The 14,512-nt window shown below is 38.8% G+C and overlaps 1 protein-coding gene across 1 annotated transcript in view; it reads left to right on the top strand.

Moving 5' to 3' along the window:
- Positions 1-14,512, top strand: part of Zdhhc15 (zinc finger DHHC-type palmitoyltransferase 15) — a 95,332-nt gene that overhangs the window by 17,618 nt on the left and 63,202 nt on the right. Inside the window, exon 2 of the mRNA XM_032889412.1 lies at positions 9,908-9,934. Coding sequence (XP_032745303.1) covers positions 9,908-9,934 — 27 coding nt within the window. The remainder of the gene's footprint in view (positions 1-9,907; positions 9,935-14,512) is intronic.

The raw sequence follows: 14,512 nt of genomic DNA, 5'->3' as shown, positions 1-14,512 counted from the left end.
ACGAGACCTCAAAGTCCAATTCCCCACTTCCTTCAATAGGCCACACTACTCCAGTGAGGCCACACTTCCTAATAGTGCCATTCCCTATGGGCCAAGCATTGGGACACACGAGTCTATGGTAACCATATCTATTCAAACTACCACAGAAAAGAGAAAGACACTGAAAGTATCTAGTCTTGTTACTAGGCTAATACTGGCTTCCCAGAATGAGGTTGAGATTGGTAGTGTTCCTCCCTTTTCTATTTTATGGAATAGTTTGAGCATCATTGCTAATAGTTGATAGTCCGTGTGTAAAAATCCAGGAGGAGTTGGTGGTAAATCTGCCTTACTCCATGCTTTTCTCTGTTCAAAGACTTTCTATTGGTATTTTAATCTCATTTCTCATTTTAGAGGTTTTTATCCTTTATATATTATCTTATTAAAATCTTAGGAATCAAAGAAGTGTGTTTTATTGTCATATTTTTACAAGTGTATGTTGTCATACTGTATTATTTCCCCCTTGACCACCCTCCACTATTCTTGCTCTCTTACTCCTGCTGGTCCATTTACTCCCCCTAATCGTCTCTCCTTGTACTTTCACGTCACACATATGCCCTACATATTCTTGCTAGCCTCCTCTGCTCCCTTTAGACGTCATCACTTTCTCTCATTGTCCTCATTCTACTTTATGTTTATATGTATGTATCTATATATCTATAAAATATTTTATGCTCAATTTTAGGGAGGAAGTCTGGGTAAACAAACATAATAGTCTAGGGGATTTGGGTAAACCCTGCCCCTACAGAGAGCAAAAGATTGCCAGGTTTTAAACTACATCCTTTCCCAGCATGCTGGGTGGGAAATAGGTGAACGTCTTCTTTTTCCTGTTTTCCCTAGTGCTTATCTCTGTGTAAAGGACCTTGAAACCTCTACATAGTGATTAAGCTGAGATTTCATGGGTGCCTGCAGTAAAAAAAAAAAAAAAAAAGTGAAAAAGTATACTTTCCAGTCTTTGCAGATTAGCTTTTGTGTTGGAATTTCCTCTAATCATCATTAACTAGGCTGTTTACAACTGTACCTAAGCCCACTCTTCCTGTTTTTCAATTTCGGAAGTCCAACTAGAAGTAAAAGCATGGAGTATGTCAGGTCTTCTTAGAACAGGCATAGCATTTTGAATGTCTGCATGTCCTTCTCAGTTCAGTGATACATATGGTAGCACTTAATATCCGCATCCCACCACAGGCCTACTCTGTCGACTTTTTCTTGGACAGGCAGCAAAAAGAGCAAAGTCTCTGGAATGAGAGAATGTGTATGCAGAAGAATGATTGAGAACAGTTCTCCAGATGGAGCTCAGCCAGATTTAAGTAACTGCAGGACTTGTAACATGTAGTGAGATTAGTTTATATGAACCACATGCAGAATACAGAAGTAGAATATGGACAAAAAGATGCATATTAACATAGTTTAGTAATAGTGGTGATGAAGATAGGGAAAATGACAATGAGGAGGAGAAACAGCAGCAAGGTGACAATGGCTCCCAGCCTAGGGAAGATGCAGAGTTAGCTCTGCATTACAAACATTTGAAAATGTGGTAGAAGAGAAGGCATTCACACATAAGTAACAGTGATCTTGATTTTAAAAGTATTTTTCACATGAAATTTTGTAAAGAGCCAATCGATATAAAGAAAAATATTTTCTTCCAAACTTTTCAGTTGGAAATTATAAACTTCTGAGGGGGAAATGCCACATTTTAAAAGATCACGGCACTTTTTTATAGTTTTGATTTTTCTTTATTTTTAACATTGTCTTTTGCATAATTAAAGGAAGAGACTAAAATACCCCAGTCATATTTGGAATGAAAATGTTTTAAGAGTCATCTAAAACTTTTGCACAATGAATCTCTTATCAGGAATCTCTTGGGTAAATGGACAGTTGGCCAATTCTAGAACAAACATGCCATGTATGCTTATAGAATAATATGGTTAGATAGGTAATTATAACTGCTGTTTCTTCAAATTTCAGTTTACTGCTAGGGAAGCAAATTACTGGAGTTACCATTGAATAGCTTTTTATACTCATTTCCCTTGCATATTTTCTGGTGCTTTGTAGCTAGACATGAAGACAGATTTAGAAAGCTGGAGTACGTGCTGCTTAATGGGATAATCAACAAATGTTGTACAGCAGGAACGTGAAGAGACCAGGTCATGGCTGGCAAATAGAAACAGAGGAATAGACGTGACACTTAAAATTTTAGTAGGTAAAAAAAGCTAAAAAGTACTAAGTGAAATAATTTTAGTGATTTATTTAATTCAGCATATCCATATAAATTATTAATAAGAGATTTTTTATTTTTCGTATTACATTTTTGAAGCAAGTTTTGTGTTTTTTTTCAGACAATATGTTCAGATCACAGGCTCCTCTCCCTCAGCTTCTCCTCAAAACTTTTCACATCCCCAACCTTCCCCCTCCACACCCTTTCTTTCTCTCTCTTTTGAAAACAGGCAAACAAAAAAAACTATAAACAAGAATGAAAAATTGAAAGAAAAAAATAAAAGGAACACACACACACACACACACCAAGACACATAAAAAACACAAAATCGGAAAACATACAAGGAAAGGAACAATAAGATAAAATGCTATTGAGTTCATTTTGTCAGCCACTGACTGTCTTCTACATGTGGATTGTATAATCTAATCTTGTTTTATATCTCATTGTTCTCACTCATCTCTGTGTAAACATTGTCTCATTGATGTACTGACAAGTGATCGTCTCTCACCCAGATTCTTGTAGCAAATGGCCAAACAAGTGAGAATTAAGGTCTACAATTAACTTTAAAGTACTTGTGCACAAAGAATTCATAAATATGTCTACCTGGACTTAAATATTGCATAAAATATATGTGTGCTAATCATTACATGGCCTCACTACTATGTACAACTTTATGACTTTCACTTACAAAAGAAGTAAGTAGAAGCGGTGTCCTGACCTCAGGGCTGGATCAGCAGTGGTGCCATTACAATAAACAAATATATGATGGACAGGTTGGAAAGATAGGAAAACACAGCTGTATGTGTGCTATGGAGAGAGGCAGTAACAGGTGAAAGAGAGGCCCAAGGTGGACATATAGTCATCACCCAGTCTGCCTGATCAGTGTACAATAGCCTGGAGCTTATGTAGACACAGACTCAGCCTCTGAACCTGCCACGCAGCTAAGGGATCCCCCTGGCTCTGGGCAACAGTGGAAGCTTAACATGAAGAAAGGTTCATTCCCTGGATTGGACCTTTTCAAAAGACCACCATGGTCCTTGAAGCCACCGGAGGTCATGTTGGTGTCTGTGGTCCAATCTGGTCCCCCAGGACCCAGTGAAGCCTGAGATAAATGTGGACATATGCAGTGTTTGTCACTGACTGATGATTTTGTTACGTCCTTGGACTTTGCTGCCTCTTAGAGCCATCCTCATATGACCAACATGGCCACCTGAGACTATGCTGAGGCTTGGGCAGCTGCTGAGAGCTTTGAGTACTTCAGTGTTTCTGTCTGCAAGGCCTGTTACCAATGAAGTCTGCCATAAGTTCACAGTCTGGGCAGCCGCTTGAAGTCACATTAATGTCCGTGGGTGGAAGAGCTGACCCTGCCCCTCACTGGCCACTACAAAACTCTTCTCAGTTGATGGCTACTGGTGCAGAAGCAGGCAGGAAAAGACTTATCCTCCCAGGGGAGAGGGAGGGGTGGATGGGGCCTGGCCACTGGGAATTTGACCATGCTTTTGTGAGTATGGACAACACAAAAATGATTTGTATTTTCTCTCTCTCTCTCTCTCTCTCTCTCTCTCTGTGTATGTGTACTCATACATGTATGTGTGCATGTGCCCATGAAGCCTGGAAGGTGTTGAATGCCCTGGAACTAGTATAGCTGTAGGCTGTGTGACCTGAGTGCTTAGAATTGAACCTAGGTCTTTTGCAAAAGCAGCAATCACTCTTGGCCACTGAGCCATCTCTCACACCTGCTCACTCCATTTCAAAGAGATGGAATTGGCCTAATTCACTGCTTTGGGTCACCAGTACAATCATGGCAAGTGCAAAAATTATGAAGGCCTAGATCGACCCATCAACACTTCTTGTTTAAATTTCATTTATATTATCAGAGTATATATCACTTCAATTCATTGGTTTTCATATACAAGTATACTATATTTATATTATTTTTACCTCTCCCTCTGCTCCTCCATCTCATCCTCTGTACCCTTACCACACTCTCTACAATGTAATTATCACTGTTACACACACACACACATACACACACACACACCTTAATGAGCCCAATTAGTGTTTCCCACATGTACATGTATATGTGTTAGGACTGACCAATTAGAATTGGGAAATCTATCATTGCTCATCCCTAGAGAAAACTAATCCTCTCTCCTTAGCAGCTTTTCAACTCTTCCTCTAGACATGAGGCCTTGTGAAATTTTCCTCTCTCCACACTTCCATGTCAACATGTCAACTGGTGAAGCTCATATGCAACTGTACTGAGAGAATATGGGTGCGGCACTCCAGTCATGTGAGAAAGACACTCTCTCTCGCAGCAGATGTTCTGATCCTCTGGCTCTTAGAATTTTTCTGTCTCCTCTAATGCAAACTTCCTTGAGCCAACTTACAGACAGAGATTGTGATGGAGATATCCCAGCTGGGGGTGAGCATTCAGCACTCAGGTGTTCTCTGCCTTTTGACCAGTTGTATATCTCTGAGTAATCCCCATCTGCTGAGGGGAAACAGCTTTGTATGAGGGGTGAGAGGTATATATTAGTAAAAGGCTATTTCGAACACAGTTGAAAGCTGTATTAATTTAGAAAATGATAGTAGTAGGTTTTCTTCTTCAGCCACAGGGTCTTGTCTATTTTACAGTAACAGAAATGAGGTATTTAAGTCTATTTAGACAAAAGTCCATTTAGGCCTCAAAGATAAGTGCTATTTTTGCACTATTGGGATATCTTGTAAGTTCAGTCGTTGTTGTAGTTCTCAGGTTTAGCAGATGGCTTGCATAGCACCTCCTTATATAATGAGAGCTAGACACTAGAGAGGAGGCTTCCAAGTCACTAACAACTTGACTCTTCTAAGTACTGTAAAAGCAAAGTGGATGGTGTCTTCAACAATAAGCTCATACCTTCAAGGTCTGTGAAATAAACAAAGGGAATGGCAATAACCTATGTTGTTTTGGGGGATCTCTTGGATCTGCTAACCAACAACTTGAAGGGTGTCCTTTGCCTGGCACTGGGGTATTTTTTTTAGACTCACTGTGATTCCTGGGAAAGTATCATTACTACTATGTGGGTAACTCCATTACAAAAAGTTTTATATATATATATATATATATATATATATATATATATATATATATATATATTATTTTTAAAAAGCTTATAAAATGTGTTTTCCTATGGCTTTTAAAAATATCCTTAGTGTTTTTATCTTTTCTTCCTCACTCTCCCTTTTTATTACCCTTCTGCTCAATTAAGCCACACCCCCATTTTCTCCATTCACCCTTCATAGCATCTATGCCCTGCTACCCTCTCTCTACTCCTCCTCCCTTCCTCAATGAGCCTTTCCTACTTTTCAGACTTTTTGTTTTTTGTGAGATATATACATATACATATATATGAGACTCTGAAGATTCAGAACTAGAAACCAGAATTAAAAGAGAGCATGCAGGGTTTGTCTCTCTGCTTCTGGGTTACCTTACTCCGTATAGTATTTTCCAGTTTTATCCATTTGACTGCAACTGTCACAAATTCATTTTTCTTTTTAGCTGAATAGAATTCTATAGTGTATATGTACCTCTAAAAACCCCTGTATTAGAAAAAAGAAGAAATCAAGTGATCAGATTTGTAACACTGGCCAGATGTGACAGTGTTTAAAAATTCCATTCAAGGCTAAGATCAAAAACTCTGCTGACAACCAATGTTGGTGAGGATGTGGAGAAAGAGGAACACTCCTCCACTGTTGGTAGGATTGCAAACTGGTACAACCACTCTGGAAATCAGTCTGGAGGTTCCTCAGAAAAATGGACATAGTACTACCTGAGGACCCAGCTATACCACTCCTGGGTGTATACTCAAAAGATGTTCCAACATGTAGCAAGGACACATGATCCACTATATTCATAGCAGTATATTGATAACAGCCAGAAGCTGGAAAGAACCCAGACATCCCTCAACAGAGGAATGGATACAGAAATTGTAGTACATTTACACAATGGAGTACTACTCAGCTATCAAAAACAATGACTTCATGAAATTCATAGGCAAATGGATGGAACTACAAAATGTCATCCTAAGTGAGGTAACCCAGTCACAAAAGAACACACATGGTATGCACTCACTGATAAGTGGATATTAGCCCAAAGCTTTGATTACCCAAGGTACAATCCACAGACCACATGAAGCTCAAGAAGCAGGAGGACCAATATGTAGATCCTTCAGTCCTTCTTCGAAGGGGGAACAAAAATATTCATAGGAGGAGATATGGAGACAAAGTTTGGAGTAGAGACTAAAGGAAAGGCCATCCAGAGACTGCCCCACCTGGGCATCCAACCCATATACATATAGCCACCAAACCCAGGCAATATTGCTGATGCCTAGAAGTGCATGCTGACAGAAGCCTGATACAGCTGTCTCCTGAGAGGCTCTGCCAGAGGATGACAAATACAGAGGCAGACTCTTGCAGCCAACCATTGTACTGAGAATGGGGTCCCCATTGGAGAAGTTAGAGAAAGGATTGAAGGAGCTGAAAGGGCTTGCAGCCCCATAAGAACAACAATACCAAACAACCAGAGCTCCCAGGGACTAAACCACTACCCAAAGACTATACATGGACTGACCCATGGCTCCAGCACCTATGTAGCAGATGATGGCCTTGTTGGGCACCAATGGGAGGAGAAGCCCTTGATCCTGCCAAGGCTCTACCACCCCAGTGTAAGGGAATGTCAGGACAGGGAAGCGGGAAGGGGTGTGTGGATGGGTGGAGGAACACCCTCATTCTAGAAGGGGGAGGGAGATGGTATAAGGGGTTTATGGACGGGAAACCAGGAAAGGGGATAACATTTGAAATGTAAATAAAAAAATCCAATAAAAATTCTATTCAAATGTTCATTTAAAGAATAAAAAACACATACACACCTGCTTGTAAAGGGAAGGAAAAGTATAAGGAACTAAAGGACTGAAGAATTAGCATCTAAAATATCTTCTCACTCACTGTTTTGACTCTGCCACCATTTGTCTTACTCTTAACTGTTCTGATAAAAAATATTTACAACTGTAGGTCTGCTTCCCTTAGAAGTGGATCCAGCCCAATGGGAGGCCCCAAGGTCTAACACTGTTACTGAGGTTATTGAACACTCACAAAAAACAGACCTATCATGCCTGTCTCCCCTCCCCCAGAAAACCCAACAAGCAGCTGAAAGAGTCAGATGCAGATATGTGCACCCAACCAATGGACAGAAGCTGCTGACCCCTCTGGTTGAATTAGGGAAAAGCTGGAGGAAGCTGAGGAGGAGGGTGACCCTGTAGGAGGGCCAGCAGTCTCAGTTAATCTGGACCCCTAAGATCTCTCAGACACTGGATCACCAACCAAGCAGCATACACCAGCTGATATGAGGCCCTCAACACATATACAGCAGAGGACTCCTGGGTCTGGGTTCAGTCAGAGAAGATGCACCTAACCCTCAAGAGACTGGAGGCCCCAGGAAGTTTAGAGACAGGAGCATCACTGTTCTCTGAGAACCCCAACCAGCAACTGACTAAGACAGAAGCAGATACTTATACCCAACTATTGGACTGAGGTCAGGGACACTTATGGTTGAATTAGGGGAAAGTTTGAAGAAACTGAAAGGGAGAGCAACCCCATAAGAAGACCTGCAGTCCCAACTCCCCCTGACCCCAGGGAGCATCTAGACACTGAGCCACCAACCAGGAGCATACACAGTCTGATCCGAGGCCCTGGTACATATGTAACAGAAGTCTGCCTGGTCTGGCCTCAGTGGGAGAAGATGCAGTTAATGCTCAAGAGACTTGAGACCCCAGGGAAGGGGGAGGCCTGACGAAGGGGGGAAGCACCCTCTCAGAGGCAATAGGGAGGAAGAGTGGAATGAGGAACTGTGGTGGGGGGACCAAGGGGGACAACGACTGGAATGTAAATACATAAAATAATTTTTAAAAAGATTCAAGTACACACAGATGGTGACGATAAAGACAGATAAGTACCATTTTACAGTGGTGTTTTAAACACAAGTGATACACAACTCACAGTAAACCTGCACGGGATGATTGGAGGAGCTAGATGCAATGTGTGAGAAAATCACTAAAATATAGTTCCAAGCCTACTGCTTTCAGTGCAGTAGTCAATGCATAATAAGGTAGCCAACATTTTATTATAAACAGGCTTTTTATTAGATGATCTTTGTTCAGTGGTAGGTTAATCTAAGTATTTTATGGATGTATAAGACAGACATCTTTCTTGTGTTTCCATTTCTGTGATAAAATGCTATACCAAAATCAACTTATGGATGAAAGGATTTATTTTGTCTTACAGCTTATCATGCATCACTGAGGAAAGGCAGAGCAGGAACCTGGAGGCAGGAGCTGATGCAGAGCCCATGGAGGGGTGCTGCTTACTGGCTTGCTCCTTATGGCTTGCTCAGTCTGATCCCTTATAGAGTAACCAGAAGCACCAGCCCAGGAGCAGGACCATCACCACTCATAGTGAGCTGTGTCCTTCCCTTGAATCACTAATTAAGAAAATGCCCTACATCAGTGGTTTCCAACCTTCCTAATGCTGTGAGCCTTTCATATAGTTCCTCATGCTGTGGTGACCCCAACCATAAAATTATTTTCATTACTATTTCATAATTTTTTAATATCACTACTGTTATAAATCGTAATGTAAATATTATTGGAGATAGAGGTTCACCAAAGGGGATGTGATCCACAGGCTGAGAACTATTGCTCCCAGCCCATTCTTATGGAGTCATGTTCTTAACTGAGGGTTCCTCTTTCCCAGATGACTCTAGCTTTTGTCAAGCTGACATAATACTAACCAGCACAATAGGCTAGGCACACTAAGCTATGAGATTCCATAGTTTAGATGTATTAAAATAATTTTTCCATTTTTCTCTTTCTACTTTGCCCTTGAACTCACTATTTAGCTGCACATGATCTTGAACTATGACTCCTCCTCCTACAACCTCCCACGTTCTGAGATGGGAGGAGCACATGGAACACATTCTCAGTTTTATGTGGTACTAGGAAATGAGAAGAAGTTAAGCACACACTCTACCAACTGACCTATACTCAAAGCCCAGCACTTTTAGTTTAATGATGTTTTCAACAATGGGTTAACTGGGATATAACTTTATCATACACTTGAGGGACATCTGTAATACCCTTCTAATTTATCAGTTTTTAAGTAGATAACACCCTGTTACTTATCTCTTAAATGATTTGATTTGTTGTGTCTTCTAAAAAGATATTTCTATATTTGTTAAATGAATGTTAATTCTTTTTAAAAATTTTTTACATTTATTCTATGGAAGATTTGTGCTCATGCATCACATGGCATGAGTGGGAATCCTTTCTCTCCTTCCACCATATAGATCCCAGAGAGCAAACTTAGGTTGTCAGGTTTGGAAGCAAGCACTTTTAACCACTGTCCCATCTCAATGGCCTGTGAGTTCTTAATTAGTAAAGATTTAAGAGAAAGAAGCTAGTATAGAATGCAATTTAATCATTCTAACCCTAACCCCTAACCCTATTATGTAACTTGTTCAAAATATACTGTGAAAAAATTGGGCAACACATTATAAAATATCACTGACATTTATCTGTCTCCTCTGTCCTCTCTTCTAACACCCATTTTCTTTTCTCTCCACAGTGACTGTTTTGAGCCCAGCAGAAAAAGGTAAGTGTATATTGTGAACTGTATTGGTTAGGAATGTATAATGTATCCTTTTTTCTTTCAAAAATTAAATTATAAAAGTCTTTAAACTGAGCAACTTTACAAAAAAAAGTGCTTGGTTCATTAGAACATTTAGGGTGACATTTTAAGGAATATTACTCAGAAATAGAGCAAAATGTATTTTCAGTGACCCTTTTGACTATAAAATAGAAATTAGAAATTGTAAAGATACATGTTAATTTCTTCTACAGTGATCCTAAACTCTCTCTTCTGTCATTATTGTCCTAGCTACCTGGCCTTTCTTTCCAATCCATTCCCTCTTCAACATATAGAGTAAGGGACCCTCAGGCCTTGACCATCACAGTTCCTATATATTCTTGTGTTCCTTTCAGTAGATCATCACCAGCTTAGCTTGACCCATTTTTTAAAAAGCATTGAGGCCCTTTGCATTTAAAATGGATAAGCTAATCATGAATATTCATGAACAATTAGCTTTATGTTATTTTATCAGTAAGATCCAGAGTACATAAGAAAGTGGTTTACAGTGTTTTAATTCTCATTTCATGGGAGTTCCATATTAGAATCCGTTGACCTTCACAGCATCCAAGATCTGCTGTTTACCTCTCTGCTTTGCTATTGCTCGTTTAACATGGATAACAGAGCAGTAGGAATGGGAGAGAAGGGGCAGTAGTACTTAAAAGTGTACTCTAAAGCCAGATTGGATTTATAGCTTGACTCTTTCCTTGATAAAATATTTCACCCTGATCCTATTTATTTGCATACATAATAGAAACAATAATACTGCCTAATTTGTGAAGATTTTATGAAGACAATTTAATTGTACATAAAGCAGTTAGAACAAAGGTGAACAGAACACATCCTGAAAGCGCAGTAAACATGCATTGTTATTGTGACAGCAATAGAGGAAACCATAAGTCTTAAGTTGCCTTTTTCTTTCCTTTTTTCTTTTTCTCTTTCTTTTTGGTTTGTTTGTTTTGGGGGCTTTTTTGCTTGCTTTTCTGAGACAGGGTTTCTCTGTATAACCCTGACTGTCCTGGAACTTGCTCTGTGGACCAGGCTGCCCTTGAACTCAGAGATCTACTTGCCTCTGCCTCCCCAATGCTGGGATTAAAGATGTGCACCACCATCACCACCATCACCTCCCAGCACAAGTGTGTGTGTGTGTGTGTGTGTGTGTGTGTGTGTGTGTGTGTGTGTGTGTGTGTGTGTTTTGAGACAGGGTGTCACTTTGTAGCCCTAGCTGTCACAGAACTCACTCTGTAGACAAGGCTAACCTCAAATTTACAGAGATCTTCCTGCCTCCGCCTCCCCAGTGCTGGGATTAAAGGCATGCACCACCATCCATCTTGCCATCTATTTTTATGAATAATTCTTAAAGTCAGAAATCATCTTATATAAATACTAAATATTTATTTTCTATTACAATCTTTCAATATAACTAGGTGGCGACTTATGTGATATTTTACCATAAAAGCATAACAACAATGTTATTCTTCTTCTTCATCATCATCATCATCATCATCATCATCATCATCATCATAACTTATTGTGCTTGGTATCCTGATAATACAAAAATGTTTAACTTAATATCCCTTCTGATAGTAGGAGTCTGAAGTTCTTTTCCACTGACAGTTCTTAAGTTTATCCCCACAGTAAGCAATGACATTAGATTTTGCTTCTACATTCTATAATGGGTGTAGTGAAATTTAGGAGACAAGGTATAAGTTGGAGTTCTAGCTGTGTCATTTGCTAGCTCTGTGACCTTCATAAGGTAACTTTCCTTCTTTGAACTTTAATTTCTATAAAAATAACAATGGTTTGACATCTCAAGGCTCTACTATAAACTAATATGTCTGTAGCTAGTCTGCTTTGTTAGGAATCCTGACATAAAAGAGTAACAACAAAGATGTTAACATTTAACAAAGCAAACTTGCAACAGACAGTAAGCAATGACTATCTGAGGTTCCTAATAGCTCTGTGAATTTATGATTTGTCTCCAACTACATTGAACCTTTAAAGTAGAATAAAGTAAGCAACATGACTGTCAGAAGGAACTGAAATGGCCAAATCACCTGACTTTTCATTGTCTCTAAAGTTTAAGGAAACTTTAAGTCAAACATACTGGAAAATGTCTTTATTTTTTGTCTACTTTATGGTTCCTGTACTGCTTGAATAGTTTTCCCGAATTCATGGCCACATTAAAATATGTGGATGTGTTCCTATGTGTACAGGATTAAGGGTATATTATCATATCAAAGTGAAGTTATATAAGATTAAGAAAGCCTCAGTAACTTTGGTGGTATTCTAAAGAAAATTGGATATAGATATGGAAAAACATCTGTGTGATGGAGGAAGGGTGGTTGTGGTGCCTCAGAGGAGCACTAAGGATTGTAACCAACAGAAGCTAGGGAAAGGCAGGGAAGGATTCAGTACTAGAGTTTTGAGCAAGAGCATACTCCAGAGCTGTGAGGGACTATATTTCTATTCTTGTAAATCACCCAGGTTATAGTAATTTGTTACCACAACACCAGGAAATGAATAGAGTGCCTGATAAATTTCAAGTTTCAAAATTGTCTTAACAGTGCTTTACAACTTAGGAGAGTTATAACAGTAGTGGCTGTGTAAAATTTTGGTGTCAGACCTACCTGGCATTAGTTGACTTTGCCACTTACTATGTGTATGCCATGGGGAAAATGACCTAAGTCTCACTTTCTTCTTCCGTAAAATAGAAATAGCACTTACCTTCTATGGTTATTTTGAACAAGTATTTTAACATAGTACCTGATACGTGATAAATAGAAAGTATTATCAGGTACTTACCATTTGATGATGACTGTCGCTGGTACTGACATTGGGAAGAATCTGAAGGGTCTTCAAATCTAGTATGACATGTTTCAGGACTATCATTTCTCATGATTACTCTCATGAATATATGGTCAGAACTCATGTATTCATATTGCAGAACAATGAGATCCAAATAAATAAAATATTTTTTCTTAGTCATGTTGATTTTTGTGAAAAAGAACAGAAGCTGAAGTCCAGGTCATGTGCAGCACATATCACAGTGTTATATGCTGTATCAATCTTGGTGACGCAGGTCAGGACTCCAAAACTTTTTAAAGATGTAACACCCGATCTTATTTTAAACTAAAATACAATGCTAATATTATTCCCCTTGCTTTCATAAGTAAATTATGAAGATGATCTTCCTCAGCATTATACTATATCTGTGTTGAAGATCTTGATTGCAAAAAAAAAATCCCTTTAATAAACCTGAAATGAGGATCAGGTATAAGCTAACAATTAGAAATTTAATAAGAACCAAGAATGAGGTGAGGCTGAACTTAAGAATGATAAGGGCATCGCGCATGATCTATCATTCAGTCCAAATATAATTAAGAGTAATATATTGTTCACAGTTTCTCATCTTTCCAAAAGGCCATTAATCGTTGTACACAAAAGTTCACCTTATCCTCTGCAGATTCATTAGATTTTTGATGGTTTACATATGAAATTCTCTGGATTCTTTCTTAACGTTAAATGACTGTAATTACTTACCTTCTCAGAAAGTGATGTACTTTATAAATATTAAAGTGACTATGGACTTGAGTACCCCAAAATATTTAGGTGGTGTCTAGCCACATGTTCTTCAGAATGAAACTTTATTTGAGTAATTAAGTTGAAATGAGGTCACTGGAGTGAATTCAGGTGTCCTCAAAAATAGAAGGGAATTTAGACACAGATGGGTATAGAAGGCAGACAATATTAAAGACAGAGGATGAAGATGGTGGTGTGCATGACGACGAAAGAGGCCTGAGATGGAAGTAAGACCTCTGATACCCTTATCTTAGCTTGTCTCCAGAATTGTGAAAAAGTTCGTTTCTATTGTTTAAGGCACCTAGTCTATAGAACTTTATTGTGGCCTAAGAAAACTAATACAAGAGTGTCATCATGTCTTCAAAATCAAAAACATGGAAATATGTGCTCTGTGTCAGCTTCATAGCTATGCTAGCCTTGATTTATAGCTGATCTATTAAACTATGCCAGGAATATAAGACAGCTCAGAGAAAAGACATTATGCTACAGTATGATTTTTTATCTTTGCCAGATTGTAATGAAACTCTTCACTATGGTTTTCAGCAGTTTTCTCAAACTATTTATCTTTTCTTGATTGTTTAATTGTTAATTAATCCAGGTAGAGTCTTGATATATAATCTGAGCAGTCACGGAATGTACATTCCTCCCTTTCTCCCAAGTGCTGGACTCTTCAGTTATTAAACCATCATACTCCACAAACTTTGTTTCTTTATGGCACTGAGGATTAAACCCAGGACCTGAGAGGGAACAAATCTGCCACTGAGCTATGTCCCCAGTCAGTGTTCTGAATAATACATGATTTTTGAAAGAGGCATGCTATACATCTGCCCAATGCTAGATAGCTGTAATATATACGAAATAAAAAGTAAAATGCAGAACCCCTAATAAACTCAATTTAAAATGGGAATTAGATCTAAATAGAGATTTTATTCCAAAGAAGACATTCAAATGTTCGGTGGGTAC

Source organism: Rattus rattus, chromosome X, assembly GCF_011064425.1.
Source record: "Rattus rattus isolate New Zealand chromosome X, Rrattus_CSIRO_v1, whole genome shotgun sequence".
Classification (NCBI taxonomy): domain Eukaryota; kingdom Metazoa; phylum Chordata; class Mammalia; order Rodentia; family Muridae; genus Rattus; species Rattus rattus.
Note: the sequence above shows the minus strand (reverse complement) of the source record. Positions and strands in the feature narration are given on the sequence as shown.